The following is a 19,238-nucleotide window of genomic DNA, read 5'->3' on the forward strand; positions in this document are numbered from 1 at the left end:
AATCTTTCTTCTGAAAGGGATACCTACTACAAAATATTGTTTGGTGTTGTTGTTTTTTTACCAATATGCAAATTAAATATACAGATTACAATACGATACGATAATCTTTATTGTCATTGTCCCACACAGAACAACGAAACTGAAAAATCTACATTAGTTAATCAACTAAAATTATTTAAACGAATTGTTGGACTAATTGGAATCTGATCAGTTAATCTACTAATGCTACACAGTCTGGGAAGAATGGTTTTTTTTTAAAAAAATACATTCTGTGCATGCTCAGAAGCACAGTCTTAAATCAGGCATTGCTTGGTAGTGGGCGATGAAGGGACTAGCCAGTGGTGAGAGCAAACCCACTTGCTGTGCACACATCATAAATTTAAAGCAAACCTCCCCCCCCGCCCCAAAGATTCCTGGGAACTGTAGTTCGCACCTCCCCAGAGCTACAATTCCTAATACCCTGAATTTCTGAATACCCCAGGATTTCTGTGTTGTAGTGGGAACTGTAGTTCGCCCCTCCAGAGCTATAATTCCCAGCGCCCTTAAGTCCCCCAGGATTCTTGGGGTGTGTATGCTGCCAACCTAAGCGGCGCATCACCCCCCCCGCCCCAGACAAGACACGCTCCACCCCCCCTTGACCGAGACAACCCGCTTTGCAGTAGCCAGCGTGTCCCCAATATCCGCGCAAGCCCCGCCCAAGCCACTCGTTTTCCCCGCCCATTTCGGGGATCGAACGCGCCCCTCGGCCCAAGAACGCAATCAGAAGCAAGTCCCGCCCACGCCACTCATTTCCTCCGCCCCTTTCGGGGATCGAACACGCCCCTCGGCCCAAGAACGCAATCAGAAACAAGCCCCGCCTCCGCTCCTTATTTGGAGGACCGACACCCTCCCCCCGTTCACCCAACCCCTCGGACGCAATCAGCGCAAGCCCCGCCCCTAACGCCCACCCCGGTTGGACGGGCCAGCCTCTTCCCCCGCCTTGACGGACAGCCAGCGCTCGGCCACGCCCCGTTGTTTACCGCTCAGGCAGGCAGGGAGGGAGAAACGGGTCGGGCGGGCGCGCGCAGTTCAAACCGCCCCCCCCCTCCCGCCCGGCGCGAGGCGCCCGCTCTCCTTCCCGCCTCCATGTTGTTGCCTGAGGGGAAGACGCCGCCGCCGCTGCCGCCGCCACAAGGAGGACGGGAGGAGGCTGAGGCGGCTGCTGTCCCGCGCGCGGCGGGCCTGAGGGGAAGGCAGCGGGGGCGGGCGAAGCCTGTGGGGCGCTGAGGGGAGGGAAGGCGGCGGAGGAGGCGGCGCCTGGGACTGGCGCTGACAGGCGAGCGAGGAGGGAAGGCGAGCGGGAAGGCGGCTGCTGCTGTTGCTGCTGCTGCTGCTGTGGCGCAGCGCGGAGACCGGCCTCCTCCGCAGGCGCTGCCTCCCCTTCTCCCTCCCCCGTTTTCTTCTTCTTCTTCTCCCCCCCATTTTCCTCCTCCTCCCTCCTCCCTCGGACTCCCCCCCCCCTCAGAGCTGCACCGGGGAAGGAGGCGAAGGAGGGATGAGATAATCCCCGAGGGGAGGGGGGAAGGGGGGAGGACAGGGCGGGTGGGGGCTTGATTAGGGGAGGGGGCACGGGAGGGGAGGGGGGAGGGTTCTTTCGGGGTGGGGAGCACCTCTAGCTCCTCCTCCTGGAAAGGGGCATTTTTTTTTCTTCTGGCGGGAGGGGGGGAGGTAGGTAAGTTTAGGGATCTAAATAGGGGGGGAGGAGGAAGGTGCTGTCTCCAGATGAGGAGGGGGGTCTGAACCCTCTTTTTTGGGGCAAGGGGATTTTGGGGGGAAATGATAGATCAGAGGCACGGTTTGGGGGGGTTACATGTAGGGTGTTTTGAATTGGGTTTTTGGGGGGAGGGGTAATACAAAGCCTTGGCATTGGGGTGAGTGCGAGTGGGGTGTTGTTTTTTTAGGAATCAGCTCAGGGCAGCCATTTAGGAGGCACAGGACAAATTGGGGGTGCAAAGGTGAGCTGCCGCCAAGACCCCGTATCTGTATTTTCTCTACTGCTGTCCTGAGGTTGCTGTTCAGGCGGGTATTTTTGTGCCTGGAGTAGGGATTTGGAGTGACACTGGGTTTTTTCTTTTAACTCAGAGTCGTACAGGGTTTTGCTTTAGGTAGGGTAGTCTTTGGATTTGGGGTTCCCTCCCCCCCATCTTTTTTTAACTCCCTCCATTCTTTGAAGAAGGAAAGAGGACAAGGCACTACAGAAGAGACCTGTATGCGTGCTGCCTTCTATAACATTTTTTTTTGGCTTCGTTCCTGGAGGAGTTCTTTTTTCACACATAAGTCTGCCTCTAGATTTCCTAAAAGGAAAACGAATAAAAAGGAACCCATAAACGCACACCGAACCTGCCTCTGGGAGGGAAATAGCCAGGTGAAAACGCACTCTGTTTCCATGGACAACCCGTCCATTATCACCCAGGTGACTAACCCCAAAGAGGAAGAAATCCTGTCTTGCTCTCAGGATAAAGGTGAGAAACTGTTCTCTGTGGGTACACAATACTGTCCTAATGGTTGCATACAAAATGGGCAAGCTGTTTTTTTTAATATTTCCTGTAATATTCCTTTCAGCATTGTGCCAGTGCAGACTCAGGTTGCTGCTCTGGTGTAGCACCTTGAACCTCTTCACTTAACTGTTTTGCTTCAGTCCAGCAGTAAATTAAGACATCACTATATCTATTGAAGTGGAATGCATTTTTGTGCCTTTCTGTGTTTTGTCTCTACTCCAATTGGTGTTGAGTGCAACTCGTGTAACCTTGTTGTTCCTCTGCCAGCTAGAGTTTGGGCCAAGTCCAAGCTCTAGGGAGGCAGACCTTTATTGAACTTAGTAGGATGGTTTTGAAATCTTGGCATTTGGGCACTGAGGAATTTGTGTTTTTTGGAAGAGGCTGGTGTAAACATTCTTCAAACTCTGGATTAAAATGATTGATTTGGAGACTTTTTGTTTAAGGTGTTTTGCGCTGAAACAGCTAAAAATGGTCAGGGAAAGCAATAAGGTGTACCAGTTTGGATGTAAAGATCCTACCCATAACATGCTTTGAACGTTGCCCTCCAGTTCAAAAACCAGGTCAAACTGTTTTCATTTTTCCTTCAGCAAAAGCAAGGCTTGAACCAAGATCAAGGTGGATGGTCAAAACTTCAGAATTTAAGGGGCGTTTTAGACCAGTGAAGCATGAAAGAAGTCATTGACTGTGCTCTCAATGTGTGGTGGCATGAAATGCAATGGGCAGTCCTTAAAAAAAAAGGACATGAAATAAACCTGGTGGTACAAATGTAGTCACCTGAAAAATAATAAAGATTATAATCTTCCTCATGGCTGCAGATTTATTTTTCAAGTTGTTGTAGCTATCTCTTTTACTGTAGTGTACTGTGACTGCTCCAGTTCTCTGCTTGTTTGGTGTGGCTAATAGGTAATAATCTTTGTCATGATGGCTAGAGTATCCTGCTGTGGAGTAGGGGTTTGATATTCTTTTGATTTTGGTTTACTTGTTTTAATTCTGTGATTTCCCTCATGCCATTCATACTCATCATCACCATCAAATAAAAAAGAAAGCCTTTATTTTGAAACCAATTTAATGCTGTTAAAGCATTCATCCATGTTGGATAATCCTTTTCCTTCTATAGCGAGGAAGCTTTCAGATTTTTCAGGTTTCCAAACCGTTCGTCTTGTTCATCATGCTCCTTGTACATGCTCTTGTAATAGGGAGTCCTGTTACTAAAGAGACCAGTAATGTTTGCGTTGTTTTTGGAATATAAACCCATGTCTAGCAGATAAATATAGTGGTGGCAGTGGAAAATTAGGAAGAAATGTGAGAACTTACTAGCAACCTCTGTACTAAGGTGCTCTGTTCAATGTGAACCGTGGTTAAGAGGGAACAGGCTGTGGGACTGCATGCTTGATTCCCTTCCCTGCCAGATCTTAACCAGGGTTAATGGTTGCTAACAGGCACGATTAATACTAGCCACCGTTTTAGCTGGGGTTGGAACTTTGCTAGCAAACCATTATTAGTGTTAACTGATTAAAACTAGAGTATGAAACATGCTCATGTGAGTAGAGGGACTGGTGGGGAAAGAACATTTGATCTAGTGGCCTGCTTTTTTTTTTAAAAAAAAAACCCACTAAGATACAAGAGCATTACAACTGCACTGGCTCAAGGAAATTTCCTAGTACTTCTCACTACTGGTGTCATGCTGAAGCAGTTGCATAAACCAACACTTGTCAGAAACAGATGATTTAATTGAAAAACCTATTAAACGCAAGGAGTGAAGCAAGAGACCTTCTCCATCAGACTCTGGATATTGGAGACAATCAAGAGAGGACTGTCTCCTGTATGCTCTGCTTATAAGCTTCCTGGAAGTAGCTGACTGGCTACAGTTAGAAAGGCAGGACTAGATGGGGCCCCCGATCAGATTTAACAAATTATGCACCTGGAGACTACCCGTTAGGATCCACAAAGTTGAATTGCCTTGCTAACAGAGTCAGGATTGTGTCCCTCTTCTTCAATGCAATCTCATGCATGTTTATTCAAAATAAACTTTCACTGTGCTCAGTGGGGTTTATTCCAGCATTGGTGTGTTGGGTTTTGGAAGCTGGAGCCAGGGAGATGAAGGTTTGGTTGGTTGGCAAGCAGCGCACATATGTTCCCCTCTGGAGTTCTAGTGAAAGTTGGGACTTGTTTTGGCAGCAGGTGATGGAACTGCTCCAAGTGCCTAAGTGGCCCACCACCAAAATGCCCAGCCACAACTTCCTCTAACTTGATGCTAGTGAGCTGTAAAAAGAAATTGCAGAATTACACAACAGAGGATTTTAAATTTCATACTTGGGGGATTAGTGTATATAATTTTGTGGGTGTCCGTCCGTCCGTCCCCCCCTCCCGCCCGGTAGATTTTTAGATAAGAGGGTGGTTTCTTTAAATGCAGCAAAGGCGGCGGGAAATAACTGCTTGTGCAGCTGTCTTTTTTCATGTTGGGCCTGTTTCTACAGCTGTTTATGATTCTTATTTGTTTGCTTTGTCTCCTCATCACCATTGCCAGAGGGTGATGAAACACTCGCCATGGTGAGCGCGGGGAGTGGAACGGTGGACCCCTGCTATTAGTGAAGCTTTAGTAATGTGCAGGTGTTGACACATCTGCCTGCCAGTTGTAATTGTTCTGGTCTTTTTGGTGAACAAAAAGCCAGAAGCTCACAGGTTGCCATCCAGAATTCTCATTTTTGCTGAGGTTTGGAGTAGGTAAGAAAAGATTTTGTTGCTCTTACCTTCTCAAAATCACAGCACAAATAGGAGAAAACCCTGCCTACCAAAGCACTTGTTAATTACAGCAAATGGTATCTTCATAGTAGGCCAAGTCAACATTCATGGACTATTTATCCACATACAATATTGACTTTGCGGATGGGCAGCTAGACAATTTACAGCATAAGCTGTCTCTGGAGCTGCTTTATAAGTTTTTGTATGCTTTCTTCCTCTTGAAAAAATTCGTTCAGCATTTTAGCTTTGCTACAGATCTAAAGTAGCTTAGGGTGATAGAAGGTGGCTTGCCCAAGTTCACCCGGTGAACTTCATAGTTGAACAGGGATTTGAACTTTAATTTCCCACATTCAAACTCAATACTCTAGACCAGGCATAGGCAAACTCGGCCCTCCAGATGTTTTGGGACTACAATTCCCATCATCCCTGACCACTGGTCCTGTTAGCTAGGGATCATGGTAGTTGTAGTCCCAAAACATCTGGAGGGCCGATTTTGCCTATGCCTTCTCTAGACACTATAGTATGGAGGCAAATAACACCGCTTGTGCTCCATATAGATAGCAGTTGGTAAGCAAGCCTGCTTCAGACCAATAGCTGGCGTAGACCTTCTCATGATGTGGTGTCATCATGTCACACAAAATGGATATGGGCTGGTTTTAAAGAATGACACAGTTACTGGTCAATAATGGTCACTCTTGTTGCATCAATGGAATAAGTGAATTCTTCCCAGCCTGATAAAGAAGTTGACCCATATTGATGTACACTATTTGGGCTAAAGCTCTTTAATTTATATCAGAATTTGTTAGGATCAGACTCATAAAATGACTTAAGAAAACAATGGTTTACATACAGTTTGTGTTAGTTTCTAAGTGTGCTCTGAAAACTTGATGCTAAAGTAACAGAAAATCAACTACGCATGCATGTATAAAAATACATAGTTTTTATATTACAATATGAATGTTTATATTTCCAATGGAGGGTGTGTGTGGTGTTTTTTTTTAACAAAACTGTGTTGCATAACAAAATTTCCATTTGTAATAATACAATGAATGGATACAGTGTTGATCAAATTTCTCATTTTCAAAGTTGTAATCAATGTAACTGTAAGGGCCATGTAATGTATATGTGAGCATGTGTTAGAAAGTCAGGTGAACCTGGAGACATTTCTGATCCAATACTGGAAAAGTATTTCAAGTTGTTCTAGAGACCAACTACATGTTCTAGAGACCAACTAAATAGGTAGTTTAGCACTGCGTGAATCTTTTTTAAAAAATGGTTTGCTGTGAGTGAGAATTGGGACAATGGTGTTCAAGGAGGAGTTTCCTAACTTTCCCTTACCACACCATAGTCCTCAGACAGTCCACATAACAGTGTGCGTATTTCTGTTATGGGTCACCTTAAACTGTTATCTGTCTCAAGCCATTTTGAAAGAGTTGGATAGAACCTGCAACAACAAAATCATAGCCTCATGTGGATATTGTGTGTTTAAATGGTCAAGCAATACATTAATAAAGCATTGCTTTCATTAATCAAAACCATTTCCTACAAATTACATCTCTTTGCTATTACAGGCCTTTAACTTTGTAAACATCAAGAGATTGCAATTTTGATCCTTTTAAGGAGATACAAAAAGCTTGTTTTTTTGCGCGTTTGTTTGTATCCCTTATCTGTTTCATTCTATGTTACCCTGCTTTCAAAACGTGACCCACCTGTTTAAAGTTACAATTCTTTGGCAATTAATCTTCACAGTTTTATTAGCCGGACTTCAGAAACTTTCTTTATTGTGAACATCATTATTGGGCTATATCTTCTGTGCAAAATAAAAGTGCTGCCTAGCAGCTTAAGTATAAATTATAAACAAATCATCTCCTGTAGCTTCTTCATGCCACCATGTTGTCAGCTGTGACCTACCCTAAAGGATGATCAGCTCTCTAAGCATTATAAGGCCAGCTATATAAATTCAGCAGTAGCCAAGAAAGGAAGGGGACACTTTACTACAGTAACTTTTGAGAGGGCGCCTAGAGGTGGGAGGTGGCTAATGAAGAGTGAATGAAATGCATGTGAGCTGAAATTGCTATGGCCTGAGCGGTAATTTGAGTTTTTCAAAGCATATGTTGGAATGTAACAGTGCCTTCCAAATAAGTATTAAATTATATAAACCCATTAGCATCACTGACTTTTTTAAAGATCTTTTGAAATTACAACTGAATGATATATTTAAAAAATGGCTCTAGGCGATAACAATAATGAATAAAGTACATAATAAATTTGGTACATAATGCTCCCTCCCCAACATTTTTAATGTTTGTATAATAGGCTTTGTATAATGGAAGTCGAGGTTATATGATGTTTGGTTTGTTACTCATTAGGGTAAAGCTTTTAAGATGCTGAATGCAAAACAAAAGAAATCTACATTATGAGAACAGTGATGCTGTACTTCATCATTGGCTAGAGTTCTAGGTGTTAACAAAACCATTTGGGGTGGGCTTTTCGTTGTAGGCTACCTTCAGCTTCAGATACTTATGATTAATGTAGGGCTTTAAACACACAGTCATAAACTTCTCTGTAAGTTTAGGTGTGCAAGCTCAGGCTTGCAGGTTCTACTTTGTGAGGTGTTTCTCCCCCCTAGATCCCTGAGATCCAAGAACCAAAGCCTGACATGCAAAAGATAAACACATAGAATTAAAGAATTCTCAGTCCAACAGTTTGTTATGAGCACCACACACAAATCTAGTCATGCAGATCCCAAGCTTTTGTTATTTCAGCAGTGTATTTTGGGAAGAGGGGAATAAATTTGTTCCTGCTATTGTGAAATAGTTGGGAGTCAGAAATCTTTACTGATCTATTGTAAACCACTCAGAGATCTAGCAGTAGATCCAGGTTTACCTTCTGCCCACTTCTGATGCAGTTTACCACAATATTAATAAATAGTATCACACCAGTGTAATTCTCTGCAGGTGTAAGCCTTGTTGGTTCAATGAGACTTATTACCAAGTACATGTGTATAGTGAGGAACCACTTTTGTCCAGAGGACCAGATCCCAAAGTAGTCAATTTTCTGCATGCCACTTTGAGAATTGTGTCATATGTTGTAAGGTGCAGGAAAAGTGGATATGGATGGGCCTTATGACCCAAAGCCAGAAGCCAGACAGGCCTGATTAGGCACAAGAGCCAGAGGTTCCCAACCAAAGATGTATATGATTGCAGTTTGTAAAGTGGCTGGATGTGTTCTAGACCTTTAACGTTACTTATAATAGCAAATTGCTATTATATAATAAAATGCCTAGTTGAAACATCACTCCTGGCAATGAAGCAGATCATCTCCTGCATACATAATTGTGTACAAGTGAATATCAGTCTGCAAAACACTTGAGTTGTTTGCTTAGACCAGGTCTATATATATGTAGTGGAATAAAATATGACAGGAAACAAGGAAGTTGCTTTATGCCAAATCAGACTGATGATCCGCTGAATTCAGTAATGTCCACACTGACTTAGAGCAGCTCTCAAAGCTCTCAGACAGGAAGTCTTCCCAAACCTTAAATGGAGATTGAATCTAGGCACCTTTGGCATGCAAGGCAGATGTCCTGCTACTGAGCTATGAGTGTTCCCCATTTCAGGTCAGCTTCATCCGCATTTAGCAGTCCATGACTGCGAACCAGTGGACAAATGTGTGTGATTATCAGATCTTGATTCTAACAGCCCATTTATTTATTCTTTATAATAACATTTATATGTTTATTTTCTCTTGAAAGCCCCCCCCCTCCGTGTGTGTGTGTGTATAGACACACACACGGAGTACCCATAAAATACCAGAGAAGCAAAACCAAATGTATAAGAGGGTGAGACTTAGTAGTTTCAAAGCATAAAAGTATCAATGAATTTGTGAATGTATAAGTCTAAATGTGGTGTTTGCTAACTGCAGACACATCACATCTTCCAGAACTACAGTCACTTCTTTTTGCCTTCAACGAAACTTCCTCTCAAAAATGCATTAGATGGGCAAGAGAGTAATGTTAACCAATTATGAAATGCCCACAATAGACTTTTTAAATATATGTCTTTGAAAATTTTATAGCCAAGGAACAATTTACTTTCACTTGTGTCCCCACCCCCTTGTTTCCTGGTGGATTATGACGAATCTTCCTACTCTTAAATATTGCTAAGCAGCTGCTGCTCCTTCCCTAAACTGGGGGATGTTATTTGTTTTCCAAGTACAGTTTGAGTTCTGTATTAGTTGTCCGCTTTCTACTTTGGAAAAATAGCAGCTTTTAAAATACAAATGAGTCATCTTGGTTTGAGCTGTTTTGTGTGTGAGCTGTTCTTCCCCCATCAGTAGTTGAGGGAGTTGTTCCTTTCTTAATCCAATGGCCAGGAATCCTTCTAGGAGTTTTTAAGCCGAGTGTGATTGACAGATTTAGGGAAGAAAACTTGGATTAGTGTAAAGGTTTCTTCAAATAAGACGAATTGATCACATTTGACAGCTTTTCTGTCTGTGTTTTTATAACTTGCAAGCTGCATGTAGATAATCTTGTGCGTGTTGCATATTTGTTCCTACATGAGAGTTTTACCAGTTTCAAATAATAACCAGTGGAAAAGTGCTCCCCACACACCCACACCCACAGATGTATAAAATTTCATTTTCTGATAGTAGAATCCTATACAGTCCCTCACTAAATTCAGTGGGGCTTACTCCCAAGTAAGTGATTGTAGGGTTGCAGCATAAAGCTACTTAAATCCAAAGGAAAGGAAATCCTAACCCTCCCCCATAGCTGGCCTAAGTGTATCCCATGGAAGGAAGTTTTCATTATGTTTGGCAAGTCACTGGTTATACATAGTTGCCACCCTTGTGCAATAAAAATAAACCTGTACATAGTTGCAACAATTTTTCACCACTTGTCCAGTTCAGCTATTTTAGGATATTCTAGTACAGCCTGAGGATTGCTGGTTTTGGAAACGTTATGCTCATGCTAAAATTACCCAGGCAGCCTTAAGAACCTTTCCATTCTCATGTTGTCTTCCTGTTATCTTGTAAGCACAGTGACGGCAGAAGGTTTATATGTAGTACAAACTTGCTTAGGCCACAGTGTTGCTTAACTACAAAAGTGTAGAGTCTTGGTTTCTGCAGATCTGGAGCTTGAGGCCCAAATTTTGGGATGGTGGCAGGCCTGAATCTTGAAACGCAGACCTCCCTCAATCACTTGTAAAGCAGGGAGTGTAGGTAGTATATAATACAAAAAGAAATATTTGGGTGGAGTTGCTGAACGTCTATGCCTGCTGCACACTATTCCCTAAAGCACTTTTTCCCATTAAATGGAGGTTATGGGGTGCTAGGCATTGGGGGAGAAAAAGAAATGGCACTCTGGGGTCAGGTTCCCTTTCCTGTCTGCCACTTTGGTGTCTTAAAACCTAGACACTTTTTTTACAGATGCTTTGAGGGTCTAGTGTGCCTTCTTATATGTTTTCACATTGTGAGATGTGCACATCTTCCAGCTCGCTGCTGTGTTTTCCTCCCCCCCCCCATACTTTTTTTTTAAAAAAAATGTTGTTGCTCTGGAGCTCTGACCAGAAAGTGACCTAGTGTCCTTTTCTTTGCATCTTTCATTCCTGCTCTTAATTCTTGGTCAATTCTTGGTTGGTATCCTTGGGGAGGTTTTTGTTGTTGTTTCATTGACAGAATCATTATTGCTCCATTAACATTGCTCTTCTCTTGACTTCTTCCTCTGCAGAAAATGATGGTGTTAGTATGCAGCGTTGGTTTACAGGTTAACTGTTTGGAAAACGCTTTGAACTGATGTTTATGTATATGATTATCTCCCATAAATGCTGTTATGTTTTAGTCTTCATGGTAGCAGATGTTAGCTGTGTGTGCCACACTTAGCTAGCCAAATTGCCTCTAGAAAGAAACATTTGACTTGGGGTTACACAAGGGCATCATAAAGATTGCTGTAACATTCGCAGCTGTTGCAAGAGCTGTCCATTACAATAACTGCAATCAATTTAACGTGTATACGTAGGATGCCTTGTAGCAAGGTTAAAGGTGTTTTACACTATTCTCTGAAAAATGTGGAATGGCATTACCAGTGCAGGCATGAATTCTTCCTAATACTGGATACTTAAACTTTCTTTTTTCTTCAGTAAGTTTGCAGTTCAGATAGGGGGTAAAATGCAAGGAGCTGGCTGGTTGAAGGTTCATTAGTATTGCAGTAATAAAAATGAAGGACACTGCAGCAAGGAAGTGAAACTTGGCCCAAAGTGTATTAGCTTCGTCAGCACTTTGGCAGGAAAATAAATTATCTGAAGTTTAGATATCTTGTGTTTGAAACTACCTTTATTGTCATCTTAAAGGAACATTGAGTCTTTAAATTCTTTTTTTTTCTTTACTGAATATTTTATTTTATTTCAAGATTCAAAGTTACACTTTGTCACTCAACAGTCATAATTCTATTCTACAATACTAATGACTCCCCGCTCACCCATCATAAATGTTTATAATCATGTTTACATACAATTGCATTTTAAAATTCTGTCATATCCAGTTTCATCCTTTGTAACAGATGTCTTGCTATGTTCTATTTTTTTCTTAGGGTATTTAAATTTAAATAAAATAACCTGTGTGTCCCACTGTTTTCAGTATTAGCTGAGTATTGCAGTATTAGTTTCTCCCACTTCTGTTTGCCTTTGTTGTAGGCTGTATTGTTCCAATGTGGATATATGATGCCTGGTTTATTTTAAAGCACTTCTATGCTGCTTAATATTTCAAAAAATATCTCAGTTTTTCATTGAGGTTCTGCTCCTAAGTTCCTTATAAATCATTTGTCTTGTGATGATGCTTGCTTTGGTGGTGGTGGTGATCGGACTTCCGTGTGCTCTTGTGTTTCTTGTTGTAGAGAGCATTGAGACTAATCTAGCTTACTTGCAAGGGTATCATGCAAAGTATACACATGCACAAAAGGTCTGTGGGGTGAGTAGGCAGAGGGGAGGGACATTAAAAGTGACTCTACAAGTTTAACATGCATTTCTGCCCATGCATGACATTGAGGTGGAGAATCTTAAGAGAGGTACAGTTCTCAGTTAGATCCAAATAAGCTGCTTTCTTTTGAGTCAAGCCTGTGATCTACATAGTCCAATGTCATCTACCCTTTCAGCAGCTCTCTAGGATCTTTTCTGGCCTGTAATCGTTTGACTAGTGACCTTGGACTCTGGACCTAGAATCTTCTATCCTCTCACTGATCTGATATGCCCCATCTGTATACATGGGTGCTGATGGTGTTTGTATCTTAAGCAAAGTGGGTCAAATGTAGGCCACCGATGCTTCAAAGCAAGGCAAATACTTGTGCTAAAACCTAGTGTGGACACAGTTTTTAAAAGCACAGAAAAGCACAATTAATATTGTAACCAAAGAATAGAGGCAGCAATATCATTGCAATTTGCACATTTACTCATTCATGTTCATGTCATAACAACTAAACTGAAGTGGCTATATTCAAAATAACTGGGACGCGGGTGGTGCTGTGGTCTAAACCACTGAGCCTCTTGGGCTTGCCAATCGGAAGGTCAGCGGTTTGAATCTGTGGCTGTGTGACAGGGTGAGCTCCTATTGCTCTGGCCCAGCTTCTGCCAACCTAGCAGTTCGAAAGCATACCAGTGCAAGTAGATAAATAGGTACCGCTGCAGTAGGATGGTAAATGCCATTTCAATGTGCTCTGGCACTTGTCACGGTGTATTGCACCAGAAGCAGTTTAGTCATGCTGGCCACATGACCCATAAAGCTGTCTGTGGGCAAACACCGGCTCCTTCGGCCTGAAGCGAGATGAGTGCCGCACCCCACGGTCGCCCTTGACGGGACTTAACCATCCAGGGGTCCTGTACCCCTTTATCTTTTTACCTATTCAGAATAGCTCTAGATAGAACTCTAATCCACATTGGGGGATAAGGCTAGTAAATAATTTTTCGTAAGGTGACAGTGTAAGCCAGAATCATTTTGTTTGTATGCCCCAAACTAAGATAAAACAGCATGAAACTTATCTAGTTTCCGTTACTGTTATAAGCAAATATGCTGAAATCCCAGGGACTTCTCTGGATATGCAGGCACTTTGCATTAAGAGTTACTCAAAGCAATTTGCAAATATAAAAGCAGCAATGATTCAACCAAACTAAAAACAGCAGCAAGAAGATGAAAAGTTAGCGCTAATCAAAAGCTTGTTTAAAAAGGGATGTCCAAGTGGAATACAAATTAAGGAGCAAAATAAACCTAACCTCTTTGGGCATGGAATTCCCCATATGGAACACCACAACAGAAAGACCTCTGTCATGTCTTGTCACCAGTGTTCAAAACTCCCATTGTTCTAGGTGCATTTTGCAACAGGGAATTTCATTAGTGCAAGCAGTTTCTGATCTCTGGGTGCAGTACTGTGCCTAAAATTTCAGATTAAAACTGCAGAGTAGAAGGAAAGAATGACCTTTTCCTGCTTCCCCACTTAAAGCTACTCTCCGAAGACATGAGAAAAGAGATCCTCCTAAGAATATTAGTGTGGTGGGCAGATGAAGGACTAGACCATATGAAAAAATGAGCATATTATTTTAGCTGCAATCCATTTTCAGCTTTGTATTCTTGTTATAAAAAAGTGTTCCTAGACATTCCGTTGTTGTGCCCATAACCTAGGTTTAAGATGCCATTTAGCTCCCGGCTTTCATATCTCAGTTTCTAACATTGTTTGTCACCAGCTTTGCTTTGGGGGATGATGGGACATGCAAGAGTGATGCAATGGCTAACCTCAAAGGATGGGCAAATTCACATAAGGATATGGACTAAGCAGGAGAGTGTCTTACATTCAAACCCTAGCTTTTAATGCCTGTAGTTGTGATTCCTCTGAGGCGCATCAGTTTATCAAATTTACCATCCCTCTTTTTTCTGGGTAGTGTGACTGTTAAGTTCTAAAGGAAAATGGCAATCTTCCAGTTCAGTGGTGCGTGGGAAGAACCTAGCAGCGTGGGGATCATGGTGTAAATGTTTCCTGCTCAGAAAAATGTCAATATGTATTAACATAAAAGAAATTGTTTACGGTGTAGGAATGAGGATGCATTCATGTCATCTAATAATACGCTGACTTCATCTCCCAGGAGTTGTTAACACATTGCCAAAAGGACCCTGGGATTGCTGGGACTCTCCTAGGCCTAGTTGGGCTATCCTCCATTAAACATTTCAAGTTTCTTTCTATGACTGCCCCTAGTTTAACATCATCTATCTGTTTTTATGAGAATAGCAGTGGCGGGTGGACTGGAAATGACCAGCAAGCCAAATCCTCATCTACTCTGCCCTGCACAGGTCAGGCAGGGCCCACCCATCAGGGCTTGCATAGTACTGTGCACAGACCATAGCAATACAGGGAGCTTACATAGCCATTGCTGCCCATATTCCTAAGTTTCACTTTCTGTGTTTGCTAGTTATAGTTCTGTACTCTGAACACCTGTGTCACCCCCATCCCCGATTCTTACCCTGCTCTGAAACCTTACTTGCCTACTAATGCACTTCTTGCTTCTGTTCTCCATGCCACTGCCTTGCTGCTCTCTTCCAATGTTCTGTCCAGCTTTGAGTCTTCTGATTCTTCTCACCCACTTAGGCTACCCAACTGGACATGCTTTTGCCAACATTCTCTTCCATCTACAGCCCTGCAGAGACCACCTGGTCCCTGTGCATTTAGTTTGGTTGTTAAGATGTTAACATTATATATATCTGTTCATAAAATGACTCTTTTAATCATGGAAATGGACTCCCATTTTAGGCCAGTCAAGGTGGTTTAAGTACCGTATTTTGCGCCCCATAGGACGAGCTTGTGGGGCTGGCGATGGGCAGAGCTGTGCTGATCCCGGGATGGCAGGCAGCTCTGCGCCGCCATCCGGAGCGGGGCGGGACTTAGTGCCCCGCTCCGGATGGCGGCGCAGAGCTGCGCTGGTCCCAGGACTGCAGGCAGCTCTGCGCGGCCACCAGGAGCGGGGCGGAGCTTCGCCCCCCGGCTCCCGGTGGCCGCGCAAAGCTGCGCTGATCCCGGGACTGCAGGCAGCTCTGCGCAACCCTCGGAGCCGGTCTCCCGAGGGTTGCGCAGAGCTTCCTGAAGCCTGGAGAGCGAGAGGGGTCGGTGCGTACCGACCCCCCTCGCTCTCCAGGCTTCAGCGAAAACCTGCATTCGCCCCATAGGACGCAGGCACATTTCCCCTTCATTTTTGGAGGGGGAAAAGTGCGTCTTATGGGGCAAAAAATACGGTATATTGTAGGTGCTTTGTTAAGTCAACATCTAAAATGAGGTTTTTGTAAACCATAAGCAAACCGCTAGAGTTAGCAATGTTATGACATTTAGTCTGATCCTTTTACAAAGTGGGTGGGAACTCCATAGAGACTGCAGTGACTAGTAGGTTCTTTAATGTGAAGAAATATGAATCACTAACGGCTATTCCAGATCTCTGGTCTGCTCCAAATATCAAACATTTTTTTGACTTTTTGCAGTTTTTACAATGCTAGTCTTATTTATTGAAAGCTTGGTTTTGAATGTTATTAAAAATGCACTACTTTTAAAGATGCACTATGAAAGTAATGAAAAGATGCACTATGAAAGTAAAACCTAAAGCTAGAATTGCACTTTGTTGTTATATTTATTTAGGGCTGGGTCATGCATTTCAAATTGATCTGCTATTATATATATATAAAACCCCACCTCTCTGTTATGTTAGATAAAGGATGTTAATAAAATCTTTTAGTGAAATAAAGCTAACATTCTGCTGGATAATACAGTACTCATAGCATGATTTCTCCAGGGGCAGCACTGGAGAAAGTAGCTGAGCTGCTGTGAGAGAGTCAGGTGAGAGCACTCCCCTCCTCCCCGCCACTAGCTGAAGTGTATTCCACCTTAAGCCAGAAACATCCAGCAGCTTGTGACAGCTGAACTGAAATACTGACTCACCAGCTCTCTAATTACAGTTGCCCACATGCTGCAGCAGGGCACTTGGCTCAACCTTCCCTCAGGATGCTGCTTGGAGTAGGAGATAAAAGTCCAGTTTGTGCTGGGTGGACAGTTGGTGGGCATGCTGCCACTTGGGAAATAATGAGGAGTGGGGCAGCAACCTTCCTGATAAGTGACAAGGGCTATTTTTGGAACCCTAAGTGAGAGGCAGAAGGGGGGGTCACCCAAGGATGGTAGACTAAAGTCAAGGATGCTCCCAGATTATGGGTGGCAGAGCCTGCCGTTTTATTAAGGTGGGAAACTACTGGATTATCATCAGCCTAGTTCATATGGTTATACACCTGCACTTTAATGTGGCTGCTGTGCTGTATCATTGCACCTTAAAACTGCTGCTGCACTGCAAAAGTGCTGGATGATTGTTGCATATTGCACATGGGCAATTTAATTGCCACTGTACTGTAAAACTGCTGGAGGATTAATATAGTTCATGCTGTGCACAATTGCAATTTAAAATTGCTGTTGCGCTTTATATACGCTGTTGCAAAAAGAAACTGTACCTTAGGTTTTGTAAGTGCCTTTTGAAATGGCATATCTGCACTTTAATACAGTGGTATCTCGGGTTAAGTACTTAATTCGTTCTGGAGGTCTGTTCTTAACCTGAAACTGTTCTTAACCTGAAGCACCACTTTAGCTAATGGGGCCTCCTGCTGCTGCCGCGCCGCCGCTGGAGCACGATTTCTGTTCTCATCCTGAAGCAAAGTTCTTAACCTGAAGCACTATTTCTGGGTTAGCGGAGTCTGTAACCTGAAGCATATGTAACCTGAAGCATATGTAACCTGAGGTATCACTGTACTGGTTATCGCTGCTGTTGTGCTAGCTGCTGTAATTTTAACTGGTTAAAAAAATGGTGGCAGAAGAGAGATTTTCTGTAACTTTGTAAGTTACTTTGAAATTTTGTTTTATGTTACGTTAACTACTATGCAGAGAAACATTTTTACAACTTCATTCCCTTAGTGTCTTCTGAGCAGAGATGAGATGTGTTTGGGCTGTAGAGCTGTGGGGGAAGGAAAAAGTGTGATGTTATTAAAGGGTTGTTACCCTTGTCAGACCCTGCATAGTCATGCTGGTCCACCTAACTTGTTGGTCTACCCTCTCACCTGGTGATGCTATTTCTAAATTTCAGGTAGGTGGAGAAGTCTTCCCCTTTGGGGATTTCTAGCTTTCTGGACTCAGTGCGTATCCCCAGCACTAAATTACTCTTGGGGTCCGGTATCACCACCCACAATGGAGGAGTCTGCTCCAACCTGTCTTTGACATAGAGTGACACGACCTCTGGCATTTCCTATCTATGCTTCCTATTGAGTTTATATCCAGGGATAACGGTGTCCCACTGGTTCTCTCCATTCCATTTGGAATATGAATTAAAGAGAACTTTTCTTTAAATGTGTATATGAAAAGTTCTAAAATAATGAAGCTTCCTAAGCCGTTGGTAAAATCCTTGTGTTCTTTTAATATGGTGTAAGATTTATGGATGCATCACATTTTGGTTGTCTTGATAGTATCGGTCACTTCCATGCCACATACAGTCATACCTCGGGTTACAGCTGCTTCAGGTTGTGTTTTTTTGGGTTACAGACCGCCGAAGTACCGGAATGGTTTACTTCCGGGTTTCGGCGGTCGTGCATGCGCAGAAGCGCCGAATCGCAACCCGTGGGTTGCGAACGTTGCGGGTTGCGAATGTGCATCCCGCACGAATCACGTTCGCAACCTGAGCATCCACTGTAGTTCCCTTTTAGTGGTGTACAAAATATTTCAAAGTTCTCTCTGTCATGATGAACAAGCAGCTGTGGATGGTGTAAAGCAGCATTACTGTATTAATAAGATGCAAGCCTGGGGGCAGGAGAGGACTACCCTGTGTTTGTATGCTGGTTGGAGAGGAGAGCTTTTCTTCCACAGTAGCTAAAAACCATGCGGGCTGGCGGAGGAGGGACAGAGTGATTCATCAGTCTTCTAATGGGCTGCTTACTCAATCTGCATGGAATTCAATTCACTCACTTGCGTGAGCAGAGGCAGCAATATTTCTTAATGCCAGTTGCTGGAAACTGCAGGAGGGGAGAATGCTCTTGTGTCGAGGTCCCGCTTGCAGTTTTCCCATGACATCTGGTCAGTGCTGGGCTAGATGGGCCATTGGCCTGATTTGGCAGACTCTTTTTACGTTCTTACAGTCTTAAACTTCTGGTCACCTGTGACTACCAGGAGAGATGTAGGCAAAATCATGATGGACGAGGGACGCTTATGTGGTTCTGCTTTCTAACTTGGAATTTTTCCTCGTCACGTGGCTCCTTACCTGTGTTTTAAAACTGGAAATGTGTAGGATTTGGTGCCTCTTTCTGATCTCCACACTGAGTACCCACAGTACACACGTTTGGCCGCACAAATGTGAAAGAATTGCTGACGCTTTTCTTCCTGGAGGCACATAATTTCATTAGGAAGTTGTGATAACTGTAGCCTTCCCCACCTTCCTGTTGAAGTCAAAACTTAACTTGGTAGTTTACAGATGATCTCCCCCCCCCCCACCTCCCGCATGTGCTAGTGTTAGCAAGAGTGGTGGTTTGTTTGATTTTTTTTAAAAAATATGCTGGTAGCTTTAAATGAAGCAAGGCTTCAATCTGCAGGATTAAATTTGAGGCCCAACTTCCTGTGCAAGGGAAGCTTGAGTGTGTATGAACAGCAAAGGCAGCCAAAAGGAAAAAAGGGTAATTGGACAAACATAGAAGGTTCAGTTTACTCTGGCATTGGCCAGCTACTGCTTGGTGGACTTCCTGCCTTGGGAGGAGGCTGACATTTTGGGCACTTGATGTCTGTGAAGCTGCTGTTTGACCAAGCCCAATTAGTAAGCATGTCAGGCAGCTTATTTTCTCAAAGCAATCTGCTTTTACCTCTCCTAAAAGAAAGAAAAGAGAACATGGGTAGGCGTTTCACATATCAGTGTTGGGGAAAAA

At 43.3% G+C, this 19,238-nt stretch overlaps 1 protein-coding gene across 1 annotated transcript in view; it reads left to right on the plus strand.

Annotated features, from left to right (window-relative positions):
• The first annotated feature begins 1,084 nt into the window (after positions 1-1,084).
• The window catches only part of CTDSPL (CTD small phosphatase like), a 69,081-nt gene continuing 50,927 nt past the window's right edge, over positions 1,085-19,238 (plus strand). Inside the window, exon 1 of the mRNA XM_083467244.1 lies at positions 1,085-2,501. Coding sequence (XP_083323370.1) covers positions 2,249-2,501 — 253 coding nt within the window. The 5' untranslated portion in view covers positions 1,085-2,248. The remainder of the gene's footprint in view (positions 2,502-19,238) is intronic.

This window comes from Podarcis liolepis, assembly GCF_965112155.1.
Source record: "Podarcis liolepis genome assembly, chromosome: 12".
Lineage (NCBI taxonomy): Eukaryota > Metazoa > Chordata > Lepidosauria > Squamata > Lacertidae > Podarcis > Podarcis liolepis.